The 26,542-nt window shown below is 51.4% G+C and overlaps 4 protein-coding genes across 4 annotated transcripts; 1 reads left to right on the forward strand and 3 right to left on the reverse strand.

Annotated features, from left to right (window-relative positions):
- Positions 1 to 7,860: 7,860 nt before the first annotated feature.
- On the reverse strand, positions 7,861 to 10,480 carry SPSK_04956 (siderophore iron transporter mirC; the record flags this gene model as incomplete). The annotated part of the gene is made up of 2 exons (XM_016731714.1): positions 7,861 to 9,689; positions 9,787 to 10,480. The coding sequence occupies 2 exons, from the start codon at positions 10,478 to 10,480 to the stop codon at positions 7,861 to 7,863; spliced, it is 2,523 nt and encodes an 840-aa protein (XP_016583476.1).
- Positions 10,481 to 13,063: 2,583 nt separating this feature from the next.
- Positions 13,064 to 17,031, reverse strand: SPSK_04831 (uncharacterized protein; the record flags this gene model as incomplete). The annotated part of the gene is made up of 4 exons (XM_016731594.1): positions 13,064 to 13,642; positions 13,689 to 16,171; positions 16,235 to 16,585; positions 16,809 to 17,031. 4 exons carry the CDS (start codon positions 17,029 to 17,031, stop codon positions 13,064 to 13,066), a joined length of 3,636 nt encoding a protein of 1,211 aa, XP_016583477.1.
- Positions 17,032 to 22,504: 5,473 nt separating this feature from the next.
- SPSK_05732 (uncharacterized protein) lies at positions 22,505 to 22,795 on the forward strand (the record flags this gene model as incomplete). Its single annotated transcript, XM_016732470.1, has 1 exon — positions 22,505 to 22,795. One exon carries the CDS (start codon positions 22,505 to 22,507, stop codon positions 22,793 to 22,795), a length of 291 nt encoding a protein of 96 aa, XP_016583478.1.
- A 2,938-nt stretch (positions 22,796 to 25,733) lies between these two features.
- Positions 25,734 to 26,034, reverse strand: SPSK_10667 (uncharacterized protein; the record flags this gene model as incomplete). Its single annotated transcript, XM_016736989.1, has 2 exons — positions 25,734 to 25,913; positions 25,942 to 26,034. The coding sequence occupies 2 exons, from the start codon at positions 26,032 to 26,034 to the stop codon at positions 25,734 to 25,736; spliced, it is 273 nt and encodes a 90-aa protein (XP_016583479.1).
- Positions 26,035 to 26,542: the final 508 nt, after the last annotated feature.

Consider the following 26,542-nt stretch of genomic DNA (forward strand, 5'->3'; position numbering starts at 1 on the left):
AATATTTGAGCTCTTCAAATTATGTAGGCCAACGCTGTTTATTTTTATTTTGGCCATTCTGGGTTATACGCCACAGGGAGAATGCGACTGATTATGCCAAGCTATTGGGCAGGAACAGTACCGAAGCGCACTAGAGCCACAGCCGCTACACCCTCTTACATGAACGTCACTCGATCCTTCCCAGAATTTTTAAATCCTCAAAACTGCAAGACAGAGGATGTTCTCGGCCTTGTGTGCAGCCTTGTGCTGAAGCTGGCGCATAGATGTGCCCCTGTAAGAAGACTTTGTCAATAGGGAAAGAGCAACTTCCTGAAAGTGCGGTTAAGATTTGCCTGGCAAGCACAGGACTTTGGGTGCCTCCTTCTCCTTTCTGTCTTCTGCTGACTCGTGCCTTCCTTAACAAATGTGATCGCACGATACGGCTGTATAAACAAGCATTCATATCCACATTTGGAAAGCGCAGTCGTGGAGTAGGACTTTACCTCTACAGGAAAAGCAAACAACTGCGCCAGCTTATTTGGCATTCTCCAGGCGAGCAAAAATAACTTCCCTCCTCCTATCCATCACTTGCCCGAGACGGTGTCTACGAAATATCGTGAGCGAAGTCAGCACTGGCCAACGAGCTTCTATCCTGGTCCCCCTCTTTACGCCCTACGCTATAGTCCAACGGGTCTTGAATACCTGGCTGTGTCACATATCAAACGGGAAACAAGTCCCATGCGGCGCAGGAGCAAAAATGCATCTCGCCAGCAGACAGTTGTCCGCAAGCGAGAGCAGGACGCAATAACCCATCAGCTCCGCCCGACCGCAACAGCCCACGAGAAACGGCATTAGCTGATTGACACCCAGAACCTGGGCGAAACTTCTTTTCCGTCACCCATACGGGCACGAGAGAAGCCGACGGACGACATGGATAAGAGCATTGGACAGAATGGAGGGGGCGTGTCCTCTCGTTTCCAAAATCAGAGGTAAGAACGACTTCGCTCTTAAGCCGGTTAAAACTGTTTCTCTGTCAAAAACAAAAGTTCTGGTATGTCAGCCAAGAGGTATACTATGTTAATGGCAAGACACAGGGAAATGACAAAAGAGAGAGAGAACAAAAAGGAGCGATATCTCCACACGCACAACGGCAACATGGAACGTGATAACACACGAGGCTGCAAAATTTGCCAGCGGAATATATTGTTTCATGTGCATCAGATGCCAAAGGTACTGTTGGCAAGCTGTCGTGTATGTCCCGGGAAAATGACCTATTCACACACCACGAATATCGGACAAGATGTGCTCTGTTTGGTGTTGACCACTCTCCCTTCCTCTGCGTCTCGGTTACCACTCATCCTATGCTTGGTCAATGTATCCTGCACAGGTAAAGTCACTACCTAGACCTTCTTGCCTCTTGCAGACGTCTTAGCCTGCGATTTCAGTTCACAGTCTAATATATGGAAAATAGCTAACCAGAAAAAAAAAACAGCTTGCCAGAGAGTCTTTGGAACGCAAAATTCTTACCGTATCCCCCTGCGGCCCGTTGCCCGTCCGCAAGACAAGAAAGCAATAACCTCTGGCTCAGGTTCAGGTTCAGACGCCAATACGGGCACAGAAACAAAGGCTAAACTCCCCACCAAGTTGACGATATTGCTGGATGTCACCTCATCGTCACGCTGCCCCGGATCGCCCGCCATCCGACATTGTCAATACGAGATCAGACGAGCTTTCCAAGGCTGCAATCGACATTTTTTCGTCTTCTCCGCCACTCACCTTATTTTACAACGACCTTCCCCATACTGTCTCCTTCTAGAAAACGCAGAGCTTCTCTTTCAACCATGGGTGGTTGTGCAAGAGAACAAGAGACGATGCCGCTATCCAGATCTCTGCATCTTTGGTCTCGGTCCACAGCTATTGCCCTTCTCATCTGGTAATCGGCAAGGGACCGGCGAGATCTTCAAGAACCTAGCAGTGGCAACCAAGAGATGAGCCTTCTGTATAAAAAGTAGCCGACTCAAGAGAACTGGACCAAATGACGAGCAAATTTGGTGAAGCACAACTCCTCAATACTGCCAAGAAGCCAATATTCAGTACGATGTAGGTGCCGGGTTCTTGGCGTGGCCGATCTATTTTTGCCAAGTCGCAGGCACTGCGTCAAAACACAATGCTGAACCCGGGGTTCTCGCGCGGGGGAGGGAAGCGATAACAACGGATGTAGAAGATGAAACGGCGGCTAATGTCACCCAAAACGACATGTTCACTGCGTGACGGCCAACATCCCGCCATTATATCCACCGAATTCCCCTTTTGCTTTCGCTTTCTTAACTCTCTTTTACCCTTTTTGGCAGTCGTTCTTCCGGTTTCTCTTTTTATTACCCTTTGTCTCTCTCATCATCCAACTCAGCCAATATCTGCAGCCGCGGCTAATTTAGATGAAGGACCTTCTCGAAGCTTTCTTCTCCCAGTATCATCAATCTTCTTTGGTAGGCATGTCCAATTAGCCAATCCATCGACCCAAAACTGCCAAAACTACCACGCCCATTCCGTCTTCAATACGACCCATGGAATTAGTGACCTCACCACCAGCCCGATCTTCAGATCCATCCTACATAGAAGATGGGACGAGATTCGATGCGACTTGTGAGCTCCTCTCATCTGAACCCGCCGCTTTCCATTCTAATCCTGCCCTTCCACTTCCACGTCCCTTCCATGAGCAACAGTGGTTGATGATATTCTGCCTTAAAGTTCATTTCTGACCTTCAAACATAGGCACTTATATTCTAGACTTGAGAAAAGCAGCCGTTCCGCTCGCCGTGCGTTCTTATTTTCAGGATGGCAACTCCATGCCTCTCATTCTATTCCACTTAAAGTATCTCAAGTTTAGGCTGCTGACACTCTGGTTACTATCGCTACTCCCAAGTGACGTCCGGACGAAGGGTTCCCGCTTCAAGAAACACGGCCACCGGGACCATTGCTTCATGAACCATGGCCAGTGTGCTTCTTTTCTTCTTCGACCTAGTTTAAGCTGCAATCTCCTTTCGTCTGGTGATTCGGCTCATCTAGGCTTTGGTGTCGCAGTCGTACTCAACCATTTGTTTGGTTGATGTCACTGTCTCTGACTGAGTCAAGGCACCGGCCAACTCCGGCGAAGGTCGGAATTTGCTTATTTGTTGTCGCGATGCAGTCACGGAAGCGGCTACGGCCCACAATACACTTTTTTGACCTCTGGAAAGCACGCTGCCACCTACCCCAACATGGCAAATTTCTCGAACAGTTCCGACACCCTTCATCGGCCGCGAACCTGGGCACTTTTCTTGCGAGGCACAAAACCCGGGTAACTTTTGACACCTCGGTCCCTTGACTGTCCCTGTGCACTTGTTTTTCATTATACAGCCCGTCTTTCCCCGCCATACGGCCTTGTGTTAGCCATGCTAAGAATAGTTGATCTAGCAAGTGCAATTTCGGCATCATATCGAGGGTCTGCAGTGTCCCTCCTCTTTTCTACATTATTCTACGCTTATATTCGCCGCCATTATACCTCATCATTACGGGAAACGGGCAGGTCTTCAGTCTGAGGCTATACGGGCAATATATGCTGCCATCCAGTTTCCTGGAAAGAGTTGCAGCCTTTCATCTATTTAGTGATGCAGTTCGCTGCTAGCATGCACTTCATACTTATTCATAATGCTGCTGCCAACACAACAGTGTAGTTGGTTATAACTCATTCGCGACAAGCCTTGGCCAAAGCCTCCAGGCGAGTGCCTAAACGGACTGCTTTATTAGTTTTGATTGTTTCAATCTAGTTGTCAAACTCTCATTCGCCTGCATTTTGCATTTTGCCTTACCGTCTACTACCGTTGCCGCCGAGCTAGCCTTCCTTCCGTCTATTTCCAGCCCGTTTGTTCCATTCTGCCAATTCGCCGTGATTTCGCTGTCCTCTTGCTTTTGCTTTCTCATGCATATATATTCCGCGATTTTCTTCCTTCTTTCCTTTGGCCAACCCGGAAACGACCAACTTGGTGAGTCCAGCCGCCTGGAATAATATAAAAAAATATGGGTTTTATTTTTTTTCACAGCTGGACTTAGCATAGGGTAATTTTACCCTTGGCCTTGGAAGATTCTTGAGATATACTTATACTAACCTTGATTGCCTATTATTCCGGTTGCACAGTTTTGTCGATTTGCAACGTTACCACGCAGCTGCTTGTCGATGCGGCTGCCCTAGCACCGTCGCCGACAATACGACGACTCTTTTATACAGCTCAGCAAACTGTTACATTGCCAAAAGTGTTTGTTTTCGGACTCCTTTATCGATATCAAAACTCACGTTTTCACGATCTGTGTTTCCTTATTCTCATTGGCTCCCCAGTCCCTTATTGTTGGCAGTCTACTTATGGTGGCGAATATCCCTCTGGGTTGATCTTGGAATGGCCCTCTCTCCCCTGATCATTTATCAACCCGTCACATTCGTTTACAAACAGATCTTGCCCCTGCCCGCCAGCAAAAAGAAAACGAGACCCGCACTTTTAACCTTTGTTATTATTTTAATGGAATTCTGTTTGATTCAACTGGTCTGAGACATGTTTTGTTTTGTTGTCAGTGCAAGGCACAACTTCAGAAAACCCAAGGCTATGTTGACGACTCAAGCGAGATAGATCAACTTGGCCTGTACTAGGATGCTTCTGCTTACAGCGTACTAGTACTGAGACTGCTAAAGTTGTTATCTTTGTGCCCAGGAGTATCGATTGAACCGGCCATCCGCTACCGGCTCAAGTCAAGATAAAACACGCAGCTTGTCTTTCCCGAATTTCCAGCTCGGCGGCCCCTTCCCAACTTAGGAGGAGAAAGACGAGAGCGCAAAAATGAAGGAGTGCCTTCGGTCCCGTCCTGCTATTGTCTCATGTGCTCGTTATATGTTTTGTAATATCCGCCCGTGGATTTCGGCAATCTCACGAACATGCCAGGATATGTGCGTCATTATTTAGGAGCCATAGGTGGTGGTACGGTGTCCAAGTGGAAGCATGCCGAATCCTCCTCTCGGAGTCATCGAGCATCTGTGCCCTTCTTCTGACTCTAGAACATCATCTCGTTTCATATCATCTTTTGCGCTCTGGATGTTTCCCGGTCTTTAATACGAGTCCTAGCCCGAAGGCAGCGCTCGATCTGTTGAAGCCCGGGAGACTAATGGCCGTTCCCCCTTATCGGTTGCCTTCAACTTCGTTACAGATCTAGTGATACAGCCTGGAGTGATGATTTTTTAACAAGACCTTTTATTTTGGCAGTTCGACTTCCCACTTTTTCATTTGTCTATATCTCTTGATTCGCAGAAACCGTAGTAACAGATGTCAGTGAGTTACTAGACACCGACTTTACTCCTTTTGAGAAAAAAAAACGAAAGAGGTGTCTGATAACTAGACTCTTGAGCTATATGAATCATATTTTGCCTATATATGTGGCGTTTTCTCGGACAAGGTGGCAAAAGGCCAACTTGTCCTGGTGACTGATTGTTGTCAACCAGCACATCGAGAGTCCGTCAGTCCATATCCTGGGCTGTTCGATTTTACTGTCTGTTTTGATATATCCTGGCATTGGCCTCAAGGTGGCTCTTGCGAAGCAGCATTGGCCGCTTTCCGTCCACTGGTCCAGCATTCTGTATACAAAACGCCCAAGGACAATACGACCAAAAACATTAATGGTCAAAATCAGGCCATGAAGGGCTTACCATGCACCATGAGGCAGTTTCCTTCCTCTTCGTCAAGCATGGACCTGTTTTCAGCCAAAAGGCTCGGCATAAACAGGATAGATTCTGGCCAGTATTCGAGCTTTTCGCCTCTTCGTTGGTGGTTTTTGTATCTGCTACTTTGTTAAGATACGTTTAATATTATATTATATCGACAAAAGGTGGCGAGACGTGCCTCAACCAGTTTTTGTCAGGTCATATATGGATTCCGCTTGCCTTTCCCCGCGCCCGGCTTTAGCCTTGCCAAACCGAGATGGCTCTTTAGAGAAAGTAGAGAAAGCTGCCGAAAGAAAACAGGAAATGGGGACCTGAACCCGCGACGAACTGTCTCGAGTGGCGTCCATCCAGATGTATGCCTCACATACGCACACTCTTTCTTTCCCACTTTCCCGTTTCTCACGTTCTTGTTTGACATTGTGTCTCGTGTTGCCTCGCTCCGGGCGGCCCAGTGGGCGGAAATGTGTTTAGGACCAGGAGAAGACGCCAGAAATGGACAGTGTTTTATTCCAACATCCGGGAAAGGATCCAGTTGTAAGACTAGACAGAAAAGAGGCTGAATTCGGGCAGTGAGAAGTAAGCGTCTGCATATTCCCCAAGACCGAGAACAACGTATAGCTTCTCTTCGTGCGTTATGGCTTCTCGGAATCTGGCACAACAGCTTTGCCTTCAGGTGAATTACAAATTGACAGTGTATGGCACCGGGTCATGACCAGTCTCCGCTCTCTGTCTCGTTTTCTTCTCTCGCACGCCTCTATCACTTCCCCCCTAGTTGTCTTGTCTCTGCCACGCGCCTTGTTTCTGAACATTTAGCCTCTTCTCCAGATCACAGTGACGTTATTATGGTCTAGGAAAACAGTGCATTGTCAAAGAGCAAAAGCGGGACGGGCAATTGATGTTCAACGTCCTGGTGACCGTGGACGGGTAAGGTGTTAAACGATGGCGAACCAGGCACCAGCAGTGGCAATGGCACTTTTTGGAGGCCAATATAAGGGGGCGTAAACAACGGCAGCAAAGCAAGGGCAGAAGGACGGATCTGATATTCGGTGCTGAAGCAGCCACTCTGCATTGTAAAGCGTCGAGCATAAACAATATGGCTTCTAGCTTCTATTGTAACTATCGACTGTCTTATGTCTCGGTCATCACACTCTATTTTACCCGTTTTGGTTCTGGTATATGTCTTTGAGCATTTCAAAGAAGAAAATTCAATGCATATTGTCCACTATCGTGGAATATAGAAGGAGGCCATGCATATAAACAGCCGTCTTCCTTCCATTCTTCTAGTCTTTCTGAAACAAGCCTGGGTATAGCAGAAGGGCTCTGCGCTGGATTGCTATAGTATCTGGTGTAAAGAAAGTACGGGCCTCAAACTGGCAGTGTCGACAGCACTTCCAGGAAGTGGAGGTGATAAATGGGAGTGGATAATGGGGGCGTGCAGCAATATTATTGCTTCTGGCATTGCCTATGCTTCCAATTATGGCCATTCTCTGTGTCACCATCCTGGCCTCTTTCCTTCCGGTGCATGAATTAAGCAAAAACGATAGTCAGTATACGTTAAAAAAAAAAGAACCCAGGCTTACAGAGGAAAAGAATAAGGCCGAGAAAAGGATCGAATGGTAACAATGGAAAATCGATGTAAAGAAAATTAACAGCAGATAAATTGTGAAAAAATTCTGACGAGAAGCAACGCACGAGACAGAGAAGATATTCCACTACAGTCTTCGATAGGTCCTCGAGAGTACGTTCCAATGCAGCTTGGGCTAATCATACTCGGATGTGCAACTGAAAAACAATGTAGATTCTGCAAAAGTAGATATAGACGGAGACAACAATTAGATAAGTCTCAAAACAAACGCCGTTTCCAATGCAAAAAGCAGCACAAAGATGCGCCATTTGTTAAACAGCAACGAGAGCGTCAAGGCTACTCCGTGCGCGATCCAACATAAATGTCCCATGTCTATCGGATGCAATGCCCACTCGACTGCTATTGTCGCATGCCGTGTAAGAGCAAAATAAGTAAAACTGAGAAGGAGAATACGTGCTGGGCGGTGAGGGGTATCTATCGTAACTAAATAACATCATGTCGTTCGTCGTAGGGTCGTCTTTAAATCTGCACCCAGACAATGTTTTCGCACTGCAGATCAAGTCTCATCTGCGTCCGACAAGAGCGTGGCTCTCTCACCGGCGGCGGTGTCCACACCGTACGGATTCGCGGCGGTGTTGGACGACGACGACGACGCCTCGGCACGGTCGGCATGGTCGTCGTGCAGGCTCCGGCGGCTTAAGAGTCCTTCGGCGTCATATGTGTTGTTGTCATCATCGTCACTATCGACGACCGCATGGTCGTCATAACTATAAGTGGCCGGCGACGTGGGGATGGTGTCGAAGCGCAGGTCTGTCATCATCAGTGCCAAGATCAGAACAGGCACGCAAAAGGCAACGGCGACAGTCAGCAGGGATGTCATGGACTCTTGGTAGGCGCGGGTGATGGCCATGCGTTCGGGGCTGCCCCAGGGGTAGGACGTAGCGACGACGACACTGGAGTAGATGGCAGAGGCATTTTGGCGGGCAGGCTCAGGCAGGTACAACTCGAGCTTGGCGGGCACGAGGCGGGCCCAGAGTGCGCCAGAAATGGCGGCGCCGACGGCAATGCCGGCCTCTCCCATAGTCAGATAGACGGCAGTAGCGGCCGCAACGAGACGTGGGGTACTCGATACGCTGGCCTGGATGCCAATCTGGGTGGGAACACTCATAAGACCGGCACCAGCACCGACAGCAACTTGGGTGGCGACGAGGCGGAAGGTACCGGCGTCCGCAGTGCGGTACACAAGCATAAGACTGATGCCAGTCAGGTAGACGCAGGCGCCGGTGACGACAAAGACCTTGTAGTGACGAAGATGGCGGATGGCAACGGAGGCACTGACGGCGGCGATGGTCGAGGTGAACGAAAAGATCTGCGTAATGCGACCGGCGGCAGCGACGCTCTGGTTATGGGCGACGAGGAGGTAGGAGTAAAAGTACGGCTGCACAGACAAGTAAAAGACGGCGAAGAAGAAGAATGCCACGCCGCAGCCGGCGCAAAAGGTGACGGAGCGCAGGAGCGTTGGTGGGATCAGTGGGTGCGGGGCCCAGTCCGGACGGGCCTCCCAAGCGGGGAAGACAAAGATGAGAAGGAGCAAGCCGACGACAATGGACGAGACAATAGCCGGGTTGCTCCAGCCGCCCGTCGCTTTTTCGGCGAGAGTCAGCGGCAAGAGAACCAGGGAGAGCGATGCACTCAGAACGAGGATACCGACAATATCGAGGTCGACAAGAAGCTGGCGGAACGTGGAGTATGCCTTCGACCCCTTGATGCTAGCACGGCTGCTCTTACGGGCCAGGCGACTGCGGCTGCCACTGCCGCCAGGAGTGTGACGGGAGCTGGTGCGGCTGAGGACGGGGAGGCCGCCGGGATCCTCGCCGCCAGCATCACCACCAATGCCGCCACCGCCGCTCTCGCTGGACGAGCTCTTCGGTCGGGGCCCACCAATGCAGCTGCTCCGGCGACGCTGGCGATAGCGATGGTTGCGCGACTGGTAGGCACTGACGGCGAGCGAACCACCGAGAGGGAGGAATGCGATGGGGAGAAGGATGGCCCACATGGCGTAGCCCCAGCGCCAAGAGGTGGCGTTGATAATGGCGGAGGCAATGGAGGGACCAACCCAGACGGTGATGAGAAACGGCGTGTCGGGTAGGCTCGATAGGAGAGCGCGGTGGCGCAGATCGGTCGTGTCGGCAACGAAGATCTGGTTCAAGACTTGGAGTCCGGTGATACCGGCCGAGTACATAATCTGCGCGGCGGCGAACGTCTGGACATTGTGGGAGCACGCCATCTGAACGTAGCCAGCGACGCACAGCAAGACGGCGCCGAGGAAAGCCTCAAAACGGCCAAAGACGTCGGCCAACTTGGCCATGGGTGGTTTGATGACGGCTGAGGAAAGAGTGGGAAGAGACGAGTCAGCGAAGGCGAAACGACGGGAGGGCAAATTGAGAGCGGCCGGGGAGGAAGGGAGGGGACGAAAGCTCACCATTGACGACACCTTGGACAACGACGACAGTTGAGAGCAGGGAGTGGTTCTCAAACGAAGAAACGGCAAAAGCAGCCAGCGGCGCCGTAACTTGCGCCTCGAGAGAGGTTGTAAAGGCGACAAGTAGCAGGCCGCAGTAGGCAATGACTAGGCGGCGCTGGGAGCTGGTCAGAAAGGCGGTTTGGGGAGGCATGTTCGCGACGGAGATGAAGTCGGAGTCGGTGCACGAGGACGAGGACGAAGACGAGGCCGAGCCATCTATGTCGGCATTCAAGACCGGGTAGCAGTCGAGACTGGTTTCAAGATCGTTTTCGAGATTGGTGACGGAGCCGTCGCCAGAGGAGACGTTTATCGCGGTTATCCAGTCGTGGGTCTGGTGGCGCTTGCTCCCGCTGACAGATGTGGTTCGTGCAGTGTCGTTAGCGCGGGCAGCTGCCACAGTGTGAGCACCTAGCTGGTGCAGGTTGGCGGCGCTAGTGGCACGGCCAAGATGGCTGGGCTGGTCAGGCGTGGAAATGGCGCCGTACGAAAAATTCCGAGGCCGGCTGGACAGTATTGGCCGTGTTGACGGCGTTGTCGGTGGCAGGAGGCTGGTTTGTTCGCTACTTGTGACACCGTGGACGGCAATGGTCTTGTCGGTCTTGTCGCTGGTTGTGTCACTCGCGTGGACAATATCCTTAGACAGGTCCGACATAATGCTGGAGTCGGAACCGACTCTCGGCAGTGGGTGACTGCTGAAGTCGTGCTTCGGAGGAGGGAGAGTCGGAAATGAGAAAGCTGTCAAAGCTTTCGGGAGACAGAAAAGATGCCAGACAGTTTTGTCACGCACTTAACCTCACAGGAACATCTGTTGAGCTTGGTTTGTGTGGCTCTACCCGCGAAGAGTGAGGTTATCCAAGGACCAGCCTTGGGACACAGATCCAGATGACGACGATGCCATCGATCTGGACACGGCTAGGAGGCGGCCAAGTGAGTGCCCGCGTAAGTGAGGAGGAGACTAGGGGGTGAAAGAGGCAGAGAGGGACAAGTGGTAGAGAGGAGAAGAAAGATGACGACAATGTGAACGTCGAGGTACATCAAGTTCCCGTGCGCCTCAGCGTCGCTGCATCCTGAGCTGAGCAACAAAAGACAAAATCGGCAGAAGAAAAGAAAACAAAAAAGGAGGAAACGATGGCACCACTGACCCTGCAGACTGCTATTAATTTGTCCAGGCAGCCACGGTGTATGGGGCCATTTTTGACGAGGATGGTGTGGGGGGAATCGACATAGATTGGGGGTCTCCGAGTAAATGATCACAGTGGGAATAGAGGATGTATGGATTACAATGAAGTCAAAAGATGAGGAGAGAGAAGAAAGAGAAGAGAGAATGCCAAGATCCGAGAAAAAGGGGGCGGATATGCAGCTCTGCAAGAATGAAGAAAGAGCAGTTGTTGTGGGCAGCACTGCTCTTTCCTTCTTTCCATCATCCATCCTCATGAACTATTGACGTGCTGTCTGGGAAAGAGCGACGCACGCGCGACACTCAGCGTTGATACGACCGCTGCTCGCACCTGCCCGTTCTGTCCACATCCTCCGTATTCTACGTTCGCTGCATCAGGAAGTCAGTATGTGTGTGGCGCGCTATTTCCGTTTCTCGCCGCTCTCCAGTCGCCTTTCGCCCTTCATCCGCACGTCCAGCGGAGTATCATGTGTTGTTGCGAAAGATGATGCGGTAGCTTACACTACTTTCCTGCGCGTTGCCGTCGCCTGACCCCCCCGGTTGACTCATGCTTTTCTCCCAGTAAAGCACCGACGGTGTACGAAAATGCTGAGCCGCAGTGCTGCAAGCAAAGATATCTGATCGCCGCAGTCTGGAAGAACAGGGGATCTGTTGATTGATAGACTTAGTGCGACCCTACACTGTGCAACACGAGCAGGGACCCTCTTCATCCCGAGGTTTACTCAGTACGTCGCAATACAGTTCCAGGGCAACAAGGTGATGAGGGCCTTGGGGCTTCCCAGGGCACTTTCCGTTTCCGCTCCCACTGACCCCACTGTAAATATAAACGTGGGCTACCCTACCTTTCTTCCCGCAACCGCCCGAGCCGATCCCCGCCATCGCCTGCAGGAAAAGGGCCACTGAAAAGCAACTCCCAGGAAAGACGGGATGGGGAGGAAACAGACTTTTGCGCGCGAACTGGAGCAGCTCATCAATGTTTCGTGTTTTCATCAAGTACAAGCCCAAGCCGTTGCACTCGCTCAAAAGTCTTCAAGTCAAAATACAAATAGAGCCACAAAAGAGTGAGGGGAACGGAAGGGGAAATGGAAGACAGCCTCCACAACAAGGCAAGGGATGGTCGCATGCTAAATTCGCTCGTATCGCCCACCTGTCTGCTGATTGGCGGGAGATGATCTGATAAAAATGATAATTTTTTCCGTACCGATCTTTGTTCCGCCGGAATACCGGGCACGAGCACGTTTCTTGCCAAATATGCTCGTGGACGTCATACTCTGTAAGGGCACCTTGTTTTGTCCTTTATTCCTTTCTTCCTCAATAACAACGCCACCTTCTTATCCATCATCACCCTTTCCCCTCACTTGGGCCATTTACCGCCGTCAAATTGAGTGTCCGGCCGATCCCGATGCCTCTGGCTCTGCCTTCGCCGGCAATGACGTGCTATACGGAAATACGTTTCGTATCGTGACGACCCCAAAGACACTTGGATGGCACCCTCGGGAAATTAAACAAATATGTCTCGTAATTTCCAAAGACAACAAGGAAAAGAAAAATTTTGCACAGCTAGTGAAAGTAGGTATCTTCTCGCATGTACAGAAAACAACATGGGCGGGTCATTTTTATCCATCCTCCGCGTGAAGAGCAAAAGAAGAAAGGAATGTCGAACCAATAAAATACACAAAACGAACAGCTGAAAGCAATGAAGCAGCACTGGCTTTTCTTCTGCTTCCACATACAAAAACTGAGTATACATGGGACCGTATTGCACGACGTATTTACTTCGTAAAATGAAACTGAAGGAAAAAAAAAATAAACCAAACGGGCAAGACGGAATGAGACAAGCAAAGTCATTGTCTGAAGTCCGACAATGTGTATAAATGGGGCAAACATAAAGGGGCATTTCGTCGTGCGCAAGTCGCCTTCTAAAAAGCAAAGGCAAACCTTAATGCCAGTGCATTGCGTCGCTTATTCGTCAGCGACATCATGCGGCGTTGATGTCGCTCAACTGGTTGTTCCGTTTCATTTCGGTATAGAAACAACGATCATGACTCCTGGGGTATCTTATGCCTCTTCCATGATGCCGCCTTCGCCACCACCTTCCTCGCGCCATTCGCGGCTTTTCTCTGTCAGCCGCTTGACGCCTGTGACGCGGTTGGCCCAGAGGCCCTCGATCGGCGTGCGGAAAGTGAACGCACGCTGCGAGCTAATCACACCAATGGCCTGGAGCACCGCCTTTCGGCTATCACGGCCAAAGACCGCCGGATGGTTGATCCACTCGAGACTGGCCTCGAGCTCGGCGTCGAGAGCAGCCACAGTTTTGGCATCAATGCCGGCGGTCGTGCCCATGGCGCCGCCAAGCGCATCGTTGGACCGCGTGCGCGGAAGCATTGTGTTCGACAGAGGGAAACCGGACGCCGTCGCAGAAGTCGACGAGGCAGTAGGCGATGGTGTGTGTTTTCGATCGGGCGTGCCAATCTGCATAATGGGCGATCCATCACTACCCGGGTGTGGCGTTGTAGGCACCGAAGCGCCACCGATCTTACCAATACCAGGCAGAGGAGGGACAGGCGGCAAACCGCCTTTGCCCAGGCCCTTCAGGATCAACCGCGTCTCGTTCAGGAGCGTGTGGGCACGTTCATGCTGCCCGCGGCTAACCAGTGTCAGTGCCCGGGTTAGCATATCGGACGTAAGAAGCTCCATCCGACGCTGCACAATGCTCGGGTGAGGGGGGGATGGGCGGCGTATTTTGCCACGACCGCGACTTGTGCTGGCTGGTGGGCGGGAGCATGGTGATGGCCAAGAGCGATGGCCGTGGCATCTGGACCACAGTGCCATCACGCAGAATATCACCCCAGCTAAGGTCGGCCTGAATGAGAGGGACCTCCTCAACAGACACGGGTCGCGGCTCGTCCTGATCAACGGGACCGCCCAGAGCCTCCAGACCAGAAACGATGGTCTCCCATGCATCCTGCGGCAACTGCTCCTGTGACGAGTTGTCGGGCAAGATGACAAGCTGCACAAGAATGTCGCGCTTGTCGCCGAAGCGCAGGTCACCCATCAGCGCCTCCGCATCGCGACCCGTCGCTCGCTTCGTAATCTGCAGCGCACCACTGATCTTGTGGAATTTGGCGGGTGAGCCCTCGGGCAGTTTGAGCTTGAGCTTCACGTTCTGGTGCGACAGAGTCTGCATAGACCCGAGACAACCAGCCAGGCATTCCCGTAGCATCATCCAGTCCTTGACGTACGTGTACGAGGCCTTGGTCCGAGTCGACAGCTCAATCATCGTGTCCGGCTTGTGCGTCATGCCCAGGCCAAAAGAGTGAATCGTAATCTTGGCTGCCTCGGCACGGGAAACAACAAAGTCCACGCTGTCCGCATCCGAGGTCGACGCGTCGCTAATTAGCATGATTGTTGCGATAGGGTTGTTGTACTTGCGCTGCATGAGTAGATCCATGGCGACATTGGCACCCTCGACTACATCCGCACGGTGGCTCTTCTGGCCAACCGGTTTGATCGAAGACAGGACGCCGCTCCATCCGGCCCACGACTTGGTCGTCATGCCCACAAGAGGAACCCCGCCACCGCCAGAACCGAATGTCACAAGACCCATGCGGTCACGCTCGCCAAGCGTGTGTACCATGAAGCGCAGAGCATCCCGTACCAGGTTGATCTTGACGCCCTGCATGGACGAAGAGATAGGAACAACCACAACAACATCGATCGGAACATGGACCGATGCTGATGGTGCTGATATGAGAGGGCTCTTTGTATAGCTTGTGTACTCCGTTGCCGCCGTGGTGATGGATTTGTTTCCGCCCCACGATGATGCAAGTGACGCCACACGTTCCACACGGCCACTACCAGGTGTACGCTGCTGCCAATCTTCCTCTTCTGTCTCCGAAAATTCGCCACGGTCATACGCAGGGCTGCGAATAGGTGACGACTCTATGGCATTCAAGTCAAGCAACGCCTGCTGCCAAAGCTTGAGTTGGTTGCGGTTGTCGAAACGGAGGTGGAACTGCGGGAGCTCTGCCACCGACAAACTCAGCGTCAAGACATTTTCGTCAATTGTGCCCGTCTCTGTGACCTCATTCAGGTGCTTCTTGATCAGGATGGAGCCCTTCAGTGTGCATCGAGTCGTCTTGCGAATAGGAGAGCCATTCGTCCCCTCCCACTGCTGCTGTTGCGAGGCAGGCGTGGCGTTCCCAGAGTTCTTCTTCTCCTTGACGCAAATAAGCATCTCAGCGAAGAGGAAGCACTCAAGCTCCTGCCATGATACCTTGTCCTTACCGACACGCAGAGTGCCGTAAAGGCGCAGCTTGCCAAATCGGCTGAAGTCAAGGCCGTGCCAGTTATCCACACGGTTGCGCAGATTTTCTGTCATTTCCTCGAGGACCTCGGGCGATTCGTACGGATAGAAACGAGGTGCTGGCTGTCGCTCGGGTGACGTTTGGCGGCCAAAGTTTTCCTCGCCATTTGTACCGCGAGATGTGGTAGGCGGAGGCAGTTGGGGTGTCGCGGTATTGCTCGGTTGTAAGTCTTCTGGGTCGGCACGCCATTTGCTATCTGGCACTTCGATCGTAACAAGGCATGTGAGAGTTTGTTGTTGGCGTGATCGGGTAATGGTCGGGAATTCGGACCGAACGGTGACCGTAGGCGCTGGGATCGGGTTGCGTGTGATTGAGCGCGGGCTAGTCAATGTTGTCTCCATGGCCTGCACGTCATAATCATGTGCACGCCGGGGACCGCTTTGGGCAGTCTCGGGATACCCCCCTGAGGAAGCAACACCTGTTGCCTCGCTGTCACTGCGGCCGTGCCGTGAGTTCGCACCGGTCGCATACCGGTCACCAGACGGTTCTCGTTCTCGTTCTCGATCTCGTTCCCGTTCACGCTCCCGATCCCGATCCCGATCGCGGTAGCTGCCTCTCGCAGAGCTATCGCGGCCACTTTCACGAGTATTGTCGCGCGTGCTGTCTCGCGAGCCGGAGCCGTTGTGGTTCGGGTGCACGGTGCTCATTCCCGCACTGCTCGTGCTCATGACAGCTGGGCGTTGGTTCGAGCCCCGACTCGGCGGCCGGGTTGTCTGGTCCTCCCATGCTGGCGTCGGTGTGCCAGTAATAGAGCGTGTGTCGTTGACCGATACCGACCGTACCAGGTTGGTGATTTTCTCTGTGCAAAAGTATCAGTCACTAGCGTTCCTCGCGGTTTGTATCAGAATACGGCAGAACCTACCGATGTCAAGCACATTACCACCACGACTTGTGTCGAGATGCAGAGGGGCATTGCATGTCGGGCAGTATTGCGATTCAAACTCGCGAATGAACTCGTAGAAGCATGCCTCGTGCGAGACGTGCGTGCAGGAAAACTGTAATATACGCTCACCACGGAGAGTGTGTTCCAGTGGTTCTTCGCAGACAGCACATTCGCTGCCTACAAATGTGCGTTCCCGCCGAGTACGACTTCGGTCGGAAGTCATTGTCGTCAAGTGTCGCCCCGAATGACCGTCACGCAATGTACCAGACCCAATTGATGCCGAAGAGCGGAATGATGGCGCACCGAAGTTACCACCTATTATGGACGGGTCTGTGATGTCGCTTAACGTTAGTAAAAGCGCGGAGAAAATTAGATCAAAAATAACGATGCAAACAGGCTACGAGTCGCATCAGAAAACGCGGCAGAGCAGGTGGTGTTAAAAGCAACAGATGGGAAGCAAAGCAGCAGCGTGGGTATAGTCGTAGAAAATGCGGCGAGAGTTATGAAAGCAGGCATATGCAAGCGCAGATGCTCAATGAAGAAGTCGTCTTACTCTTCTCGGGGTATAACGACGAGCCTGTGAAGGACGCGTTTGACCGCCCGGCACTCGAGTAGGTTTGGCGGTCGTAGTCGTCCCTCCAGTTAGGGCTCTGTGGCTGGAGCTTGGTCGGAGAGAGAAGACCAAGATCGCGAAGGGCGGTCGTTGAAATCTCTCCTTCTTTCAGGCGTTTCTCCTTGCTGAAGCCGTTTGATGACTTGTTCGATCGAAAGAACATGTGGAAGAAGTTGCTCGATAGTTGGTGTCAAAAGTTGCTCAACGTGGCGTCTCGGTTTCTTTCCTCCAAACAGGGTGGCGAGGAGGCGACAATAAAACGACGGAAGCGGAGAAAGGGCAAAGGTCAGGCGATGGTAACGTCTAGATGTTTCGAGCAATGGTCATTACAGTGTTTGGTGACGGCGAGTACAGAGGAAAACAGGTGCAAGTGTGTATGTCGTCGGCATCTGAGTGTTTAATCGACGGTATTTCAGCATCAGCCTGTTGTTGCTTTGATCTCTGCGTTGTTGCGATTGCGGTTGTTGCTGCTGCTGCTTGCTTCGTCCGTTGTGGATGGGTGGTGGTAGAAATGGGGGGTGAGAGTAAAATGAGAATAAGGGATTTAGAGAGAGGGTCTCACCCTGGGATATTCTGGGGGATCAACAGTGAAAGAGGAAAATAAGACTGGGAGGTATTCTTTCCTAGGAGTGGCACGGGAGCGCGCCTGGGAAGTAGTTTTCCAACCTTTTGTGATAGTCTTATGTCGCCTGCCCCCAAAAGCCATTCAATGCGAGTGTATGTGCGTATGCGTGTGTGTGTTCGTGCGCACGTCCAACCGGCACAAGAAGACAGGGGGAAAGCAACCAAAGTACGACTCTGGTTGTATTATGCAGACAATGGTAATCCTATCGGGCTTCCCTGAGCTCAATGCTATTTTCTTAACTGTGGTACACTATTATTCCTGTGGCGAGGGGAGAAGCAGGAAAAAAAATAGTAGATTCGAAGCAGGTGGGGATCGTAGACGGTTTGATCAAATCAGAGGTGTGGTAGGAGGAAGACTGTACAGGTCCAGTCAAAGCACGGACAAGACGGCACAAATGCAGGTTGGTCTGTTCTTATTCGTCTTCAGAGGAGGGCTGAGAACCGCAGCTTCAAGAGTGGAGGTTGAACAAGAGAACTCTAAGAGACCCGTGGGAGATGGGCGAGCGGTGTCGTGTTTGTTGGTGGTGCTGGCAGTGTTGGCGGTGGTTAGGCCTGTTTCAGAGCTGTTGTATCGACAATGCTGGGCCGAGTACAGAGGAAACAAGAGTAGTGTTCATGGCAGTTCTTCGGACCGTTGCAGGAACAGAGATGGCAAAAGAGAGGGCGTCGATCATGGAGAGGGAAAACGCTGGATGGTCAGAGCGTTCAGTTGCGGCCGGGGGTCGATCAATGGTCGATTGAACAAGACAGACGTCGTGATAGTGAAGGTACGCCGGAGTAGGTCTACACTCTGTGCGACGCAAGTAAGAAAAACAGTGTGTGTGCCACGGCTAGGTGTGCGCGGACGTGGCGGCTTTTTGGTCGATTACTGCAAAAGGGGGAGGAGTGCGGAGGCATGTGATGTAAGTCAAGGGCCAAAGAGAACGAGAAAATGCGTCAAGCACGCAGCACACATGAGAAAGAAGAGTGTTGATTTTGTAGATGCAGTTGGTCGAAGTGTTCGTGCGGTCAAGCCGTCCGAGCCGTTCAATTTCGTATGAACAGCGCTTGACATGCAGCGCATTCAACAACAGCTCGTTGACGTAAAGATCAACAAAACGAGAGGATGGCGGCAGGGGAAAGAAATCAAACGAGGTGGGAGAGGGCTTCGGCAGGCACTTTTACATACCTATGAAGAGAGTGGAAGACAGAGAAAGAGGCGGGAGCAAAGGCGGCCCCGTGTCTCCGATTTGTGCTGCCGAATGAGGGGGACGTGACAGTTTTGCAAGTGCGGCGCTCGTGGGAGGATATGTGCGAGTTGCAAGGTTGGCGATAATTGGAAAGGGAGAAACAAAAACAAAAGCCAAAGGAAAGAAAGAAAACACGTTTCAGGGAAAAGAGAAACTGCGAAGGCGGAACAAGGTCAGGAGAAAGAGGAAAAAGAAAGGAGTAGTAAGTAAAGTGAGGGCAAGGACAGAGCAGCTGCAAGAATGCGACAATATGTTGTACAGGAAGGAGCGACAAAGAGGGAAAGAAGCAAGGAGCACACTAGGGAGGAAAGCCCAGGTCCCAGAAGGAAAGCGCAGAATAAACGGGCGGAAAAGATTGGTCAATGGGATGCGGAAAGAGCCCTGCTACTGCCGTCGGAACATGGGTCCCTTCCCGACTAAACTCTTATGACACAGCGAAAAAGAAACAAAATAAAGAGAGGGACCTAAAAAAAAAAAAAAAAAACAGGGGGGTTTGTTCTTCAGCTGCCTTCGCTAGTCGGATGTTAACAGCAGGCGGCCGTTGGAAAAGGGGGGCTCGAAGGGGTATTGCTTGATGGCTGGTAGTTTGGCGCCGGTGCTGAGTCCGGCGAGTTGCGGCCTGCCCCTGATTTTGGAAGGACGAGGAAAGACCGATCGCAGCGATCTCATCCTAGTCGCTCATAACTCCCACGGCACAAAGTACCAGTACTTAGCACGTTTCCTTTAGTGCAATACATGCTATTTCAATAACATGTAGACTGTCGAAGACCAGGGAAGGAGCGATGCCGAGTCAAATAGTGACGATAGATGAAATGAAAGAAAGAGGCCGGGATGCTCTTTCCCAGGTTGATGGGAACCTTGGACGAGGAACTGAGCAAGCGGGACGAGGAAGGGAGAGGCATGCCGACGTCTGCAAGGGAAGGATGCTGCACGGGCTGTAAATATTAAATGCAAATAAGGCTTGCCGAAAAGCGAAGTGTTGTCCCTATACTCACCGGATCGTAAGAAAGAATGAATTAATCAAAAGGTGTGATATATCCGTTGAAGGTGCTTGATCACTTGACGTACAGATAAATATATGTACTGGCGTATTTCGTACGTATCTGGATGTGACTTGTACGTCGTTTTAGGATCGCGATTTTTATAAAACGCGCCATATTTGATGACAAGTGAACCTCAAAGGCTTCAAATTGCCCTTTTTATTTACGTCCCATAACACACACAGCATTACAGTCACGACAAAAAGAAAGCAAGTAGAGTGCGGGCGAAAATGACAAGGTAAAAAGTACCTGTACTTTTTGACAGCTGTCTGGCTCAACTAGCACAAATGTGGCTTTTACGATTGGCCTGTTGTCGGGAGACAGAGAAAAGAAAAGAAAGAAGAAAAGGAACAAAAGAAAAAGAAAAGAAAGAGGGAAAAGAGGAAAATAGCAGGCCCGAACAAAAAGTAAACCGAGAGGAAAGAAGCAAAAGTATCTTAAAACAGAAGCTAAAGGAGGAGGAGGGGAAAATAACGTTTGGAGGGAGCACAATGTATGTTGTACTCTGTATCTTACATGTACTCCTTACAAGATCCATCAACAAGGGTTGGCGATGGGCCCTTGGACCTGGAGACACTAGCAGCCCCTGTTTTCTCTTTCTCTCGCCATCCCCACTCTGCATCCTACCCATACCCCTGTAAGGCACGCCAGACCAAACTAACATGAACAGAGTAAAGGCTGCTTTGCTTTTCTGTGGTATTTGTCGCGAAAGAGCGCAATGGTAAAAAGCAAGGATGTCTCTGGAAAAGATTTTGCAACACGCGAATTTCTCTGTTGTTCGTGCCAGGCACCCGGCCCCCTCAGCAAGATCCTCCTCACCATGCATGTTGAGTGATTGGGCCCGAGCGCCCTCACCGTTCCCCTGGTCGACAACGTTGCTTTTATGCTCCCCTTGTTCCCAAGCATACTTCATGTGCGTTGCAGCGCCGTACTCTTGGGGAGGTAGTCATCCTCCGTAATTCCGTGCCTGTTGTCGCTTTTCGTGGGAAGCAAAGAAGAAGAGAACTGCAAATCTGTTTGCTCCATGTCGCCGTGTCTTCTTGCTTTCGTGTTCCGCAGACCATCGGGGAATTGGAGCCTGTACTCTAAAATGCGAGTATATCGTAGAGGCTGCAGAGGGCGAGGGAAGGCCATACCAAAGATAAGAAAAGAGTGAAAGCAAATTTGTGGCTTCCATTTCCAGCTTCATCCGAACACAGTGGCGCCAACGTCCGGCGCCAACTTTTTTTTTTTCGCATGCACAGCTCCACGCTTCCAGCTGCGTGCAGCTCTGGGCGCAAACTATCTTGCGAAGCACATGCACGCGGCGCAGTCTGTTTCCCAGTGTGGCTAAGGTGTAACTGGACATCCCATGGCTTTCGCAAACGTCCTCCGTCAACCTGGCACCTGGTGATGCCATAATTTCAAGATCTGACATTTTCTGGGGTGAAAAGACATGTCTTGCTTTGCACCGTCTCCGAGCGTTGCACAACAGAAGCGGTTGCAACGCCCATGCCGTCGGGCCGTTACCTTGTCTTACCATTGGACTCCAGCCAACCGTTCTTCAACCAACAGACAAAACGGTCTGGCGCAGGCGGTGGGTTGCCACTTCGACGCCCGAGCCTGGCCACTATGGTTACTTTGGCATTCACCGTCCTGCCGGTATTATTATCGGTGCCGATGCCAATGCCGGCCTTTTTGCTACCTTGTTCCGTTTCTGATAATACTCTGTAGGCATTTCTTCTGTCGTGCCATGTATTGCACCCGTACTGAAGATACAGTTGCCCCATGCGTCTGCAATCGATGGAAGGCAAGAAAGAAGTTCTTTACGGAGTAGTCTGCAAAATAACGGCCGTGCCACATGTGGTGTGCGACCTGTCATTGGGCAACAGGAGTGGCCGATAAAATTAGCTGCGTTGTGCTAGTTTGGTTTTCTACAGCTGCGCGTCCAATACTCAACTGTCTGATGCAAGGGGCAGAGGTGATGTACCGTAAGGGCTTCCTACCCAGCGCAAGCCGATGGTTTTGCAACTGACTATTGAGTACTCCTTACTGAATACACAGTCTTGCCGTACCTACAAAGTAGGCAGAAAGTCACTAAAACCGGGGCATCTTGACACCTGCCAGAAGATGATATGACATCCCCGAACCATTCCTAGGAAGTAGGGGAAGAAGGACAGCATGACACCTGCGCCGTGGTTAGGGCACCCACCTGCCACGAGGCTTCTCGGGAAGGAATTGCCAATCACGTTATCATATGGCGCTCGCGTGTCCGGTCCGTTTTGTTTGATTTGGGGTGTTCATGTCGCTAGAAAAACGTGGTCTTGGCGGAGCACGACAGACGGTCGACAGGCCATTACCCCAGCAGGATGTTTTTAAATTGGTCTCTCTTCTTTTGGCGTCGTGTTTTGCTGGGACACGCGTCATTGCGAAAAGCACCATTTCCTCATATTGCCAAACAGCCGGCCCAGCCATCCCCTCGGAGTAGTGTTGGGGTATGCGATTAATGTGAGAAGTCTGCATGGACCACATACGTCGTACTGTAGCGATTAGCACAGAGGAGGCCTGTTTTGCTAGCAGGCCATGTGGCATTCACTTTTTAAAGACGTTGTCCTCGGAGAGATACAACCTGCGGTCCGAATGCAACTACCGGAATCGCATCCGAGGAACGCGTTGTTGCCCGTTGCTTGGGTCCGCCGAGAGCGTAGGAAATGAAGCTGAGATATGACAGGCGATTGGATGACGAGGAAGACACACAGCGAAAATGGCATGGGGGACAAGAGTATGCAAGACGGAGCGCGCCATTACAGCTCCTGAACATTTCTCCAGGCAGGTGCGCGTGGCGAGGCAGGAGGAGGAAGCGGGGCATTCAAACTGTGAGCCCAATTCAGAAGGCGAAAGGGACAAGCTATCGTGGGCCCCTTCTAAATATGCGTTGAACCACGCATCGTTCGCCCGACTAGGAAACGACAATGGGAGTGAAGCCTGTCATGCGCGTAGCGTGGAGCAACTCCTGCACCAGGACCAGAGAAGAAAGGGGGAACAAGGTTGCTGACATCGTGCAGAATCGCCCGAAATGATCCCGGTTTCCCGTATTCTGGATGCGCACTTCCTGATGAGCCATGAAGCATGAACCCTACAACAAAACTCCGTTCGAAGCAATCGCGGGCCTATCTCGCACTTGCCAAGTTCCTGCCCTTGTATGGTGCCTTCTTGTTCTGAGCAATTACGATGTACATACGGACGTGTCACAGAAACGGAAAGAGTGATCCTTCGTGCTAGTGTGCTAGTGTCAGCTGTGTCATCTGCTACGTCCGTGTATCAACGCCGCCCAGTACAGATGCCTATTTCGGCACACTGCATGGGCAGGAGCGACTTGAAAACTCCACACCTTTGTTGACAACGACAAGCAAGCCAGATCGAGAAGGAACGAGCAAAGCAGCCCACTCTTCCGCCATCTTCCCTTGCGTCTAGAAAACATCCTTTTCTAAAACGTTCTAGCCTCCGAGTCTGCATCATATCGAGCCATTGTTTACGGAGCACGCCGAACTTCCACACCCCTTTCCACCCGACCACCTTGGGATATCGACGGGGTCTGTATGGCGTCTGTTGGCTGCCCGCAAAATATGCGGTTGTTTGCTCCTCTCCGCAAGGAGAGCTCGCCTATCAAATGGTTGATTCTCCAGATTCCGAATCTCAGGAATGCGAATATTGGCGGTGTCGAAAACACTGTGGTCACCACTCGATGGAATCGGTTGTATGGCCTTGTCAGCTTGCGTATAGCAACGCTGTCGTCAACGTGTCAATATGCTGCTAGCGAGCATCACCGTTCACAGGTTAATGTCGGTGACATGTCCGAGACGACACTACGGTGTGGGGGGAGAAAAGAGGCATTGGTCTGGATTTTTTTCGTGGTGGCAGTCGTACACAACCACGCTAGACGACGCATTGTCCGAGCATGCTTGGTCTGCCTCGTCGTCTCCTCGGCCAATCACCACCTAACCGGCCCTTGGAATCGCATTCGAAGATTCGCCAAAGATGTAGAGGTGTTTCGCCACACACTTTTGGCATATTGTCAAGCGACCGTTGGACCACACCGCTTTGAAGCACGAGAAGCTCGGGCACACTACCTTGAATTTATCCAGGCGTCGGACAACCCCTCACATTGCCCATCCAGTCTACCCACAACACACACATGACGCACCATCCCGAACAAGAAGAGATCAGCCGCGCATCAGAGCTCTGAGCTGTCCCCTAGCCACTTTGGGTGGAAAGCCCCTTACGACATACGGGGCTTGCGCAGAGGCCAAGCTCTGGCCGTTTGTGGTTTGCATGTCCCCTTTCTTTCCCACCCAAAAAAGTCACAAAACCCCACGGTCGAAAAGGCTTGACTGATGGGTCAAAGAGAAAGACCCTGGCCGCATGCGGCCCGCTGAAAGAGAAGCCGTCTATGACAAGTGGAAGAAGTAAAAGAGGACCGAATGAACACAAAATGGTAACCGCAGTTTTGGGGAACATGAAGAAAACCTGAAAGCCATAAGAAGAAGAAGAAGAAGAAGAAGAAGAAGAAGAAGAAGAAGAAGAAGAAGACGAACCATCAACTCAGAAAGAGGATGCTTGGTACAGTTGCTCGCTGATGCGATGTACACCGGAGTCTGATTCACTATCAGCGTCTTTGGCGGATGACGCTGGTCGCTTTCGCCTTGACAGTGCGATGCAGATTGGGCAGGTCGATATTGTCATCACAATCAACAACCGCCAGGCCATTCGTCCAACTACATCTGTTAAAGGAGGGAATATAGCGCTAACCATGTGTTATTTCCTACAAAGTTCCAGGCACCGAAGCATCCCAAGAGAAAAAGGTATCTATCTGGACAAGGGGGGAAAGAATACGGCGTCACTATTGACATCATCTCCCTTGCCACCAAAAAGGCTTTCACACCCGTATTCATGCGTGCCGAACATCATCCTACGGAACACGGAGTAAAAAGTTCGAGGTCAAGTCACGCGCACCTGCTACTTCGCCCGCGAAACGAGAAATCAAAACGAGAACGAAAGGCCATCGACAACAAAAATGTATTCAATGCCTGGTGATTTGTTGACTTCCCGAATGAACGCTTATATTACAGAGCAAAAGCGTCCTGATCCAAAGCACAAACCCAGTGTCCGTCACAAACAGCCAAGAAAGCCGAGCATGAAACGCATGACCAGACCAAGACACCCAAAGCCTACCTGCTCACAAGTACCGTCCAGCTCCAGGGGCCAACTGCGCATTCAAACAAATTCAACTGTTCTTCCTTTTCGAGTTGCCCCTGAACGGCCTGGTAATACTTCGGTGGGTTTTCGAGACAGCGGTGCTAGCGCAATTTTATTGAATTTTTTTTTAAAGAAATTGACAAGTGTGTTATTCAGTATGTTGTACAGCCACTGTCTGCAAGGCTAGGGATCCCGGCCCAAAATACCTGGTTTGCCCTCTACGGGGTAGTCTGTGCTGAACTGACATTTTTTCTGCGAAGAACCGCTCTCAGACGGGAAGCTCCCCTCAAGTCTCCCCTTCCATTGCGACACTTAAGTGGCACTGGGGCATTTCTGCCGGGTTCCCGACTTTCCATGTTTGCTAGAGGCAACATCTTATCATGGCCCTGGACGGCGCTCGCCTGGAAGAAATTCGGAACCCTGACAGTTCTGAGTCATGTGCGGAGAAAGATTGAGAAACAACAACATTTTCAAACATAAGGAGTATAATTACGTTCGACATATATGTTAATGTTCTTCGGCAAGCTTCACATTCAGCAAACGAATCCTTTAAGAGACCATCTCTCTTTCATCACAGCCACCCTTTGACATGGAGGAAATGGGACGGAACGCAACCCGAGCATAGGCAAGATACACGAATTACGAATTAGCTGGCAACCGGACACTGCACGGCGAGAGATGCAGATGCAAAACACAAATGCAAATAAAGAGCGATCCAGCCTGCCAGCCTCGATCACTCAACCCCGAAGGGGGCTCTGATCGGCAATATGCATCTCAGTGGTCAAACGTGCGGGCGACGTTCTCTCTGGCCCTTGGTCTTCAAGCCACTCCTCGGAACGCGCGCCGTTTATCGGCTTGGCTGTTGGCTGTTCTTCATAGAACACTGCAGCACATCGACCGCCGCTGTCGATCTTCGCCTATTCTGCTTGGTTTATAACGGCCTACCTCATCCACATGCACTTGGCTTTCAACGGCGCGGCTGTGCCATTTGCCTTTGGCAGCCTTCTCTTGCCAGGCTGCTGTTTCCATAATCCCCATCACCTTTTAAGGTTTCCAGCGCCATTTAAGAGTTTTTTGCGAGGCACTACTGGCCGGAGTTGTGAGTGCAAAAAAAGACACGAAAAGAAGAAGAAGAAAATAAAACGAAATGTCTCAATCGTTTTTGTCTCTGGGATTCTTTGTGGGAGAAACAGGAGAGAAATGCCTTCCCAGAGATCACAGACGCCTTCTCCACCGTTGTTCAAACGTTCTGCATATTTTTGTGTGCGGTCTTTAATGAACCACCATTCGAAATGCTATTCCAAGACGACGGGGACAAGGGCAACCCAAAGTTGTGCAGCCTTATGCCCCTGCCTGCTGGCCTCGACCTAACTGGAGAAGGAGGAGAGAAAGGGGGAAAACAAGAGCGAGACGCCGTCGACATAAAATGAGACCCTAGAATGGTGAAAAAAATGCTTGAGGATGTACGCAGTCTGGCAGTCATCCCCGGCAGAACCAGCAGGACCAGGTTCCTGTTGCAATGCAGCGTTACATTATTGCTGGGATC

Source organism: Sporothrix schenckii, assembly GCF_000961545.1.
Source record: "Sporothrix schenckii 1099-18 chromosome Unknown Cont49, whole genome shotgun sequence".
NCBI lineage: Eukaryota > Fungi > Ascomycota > Sordariomycetes > Ophiostomatales > Ophiostomataceae > Sporothrix > Sporothrix schenckii.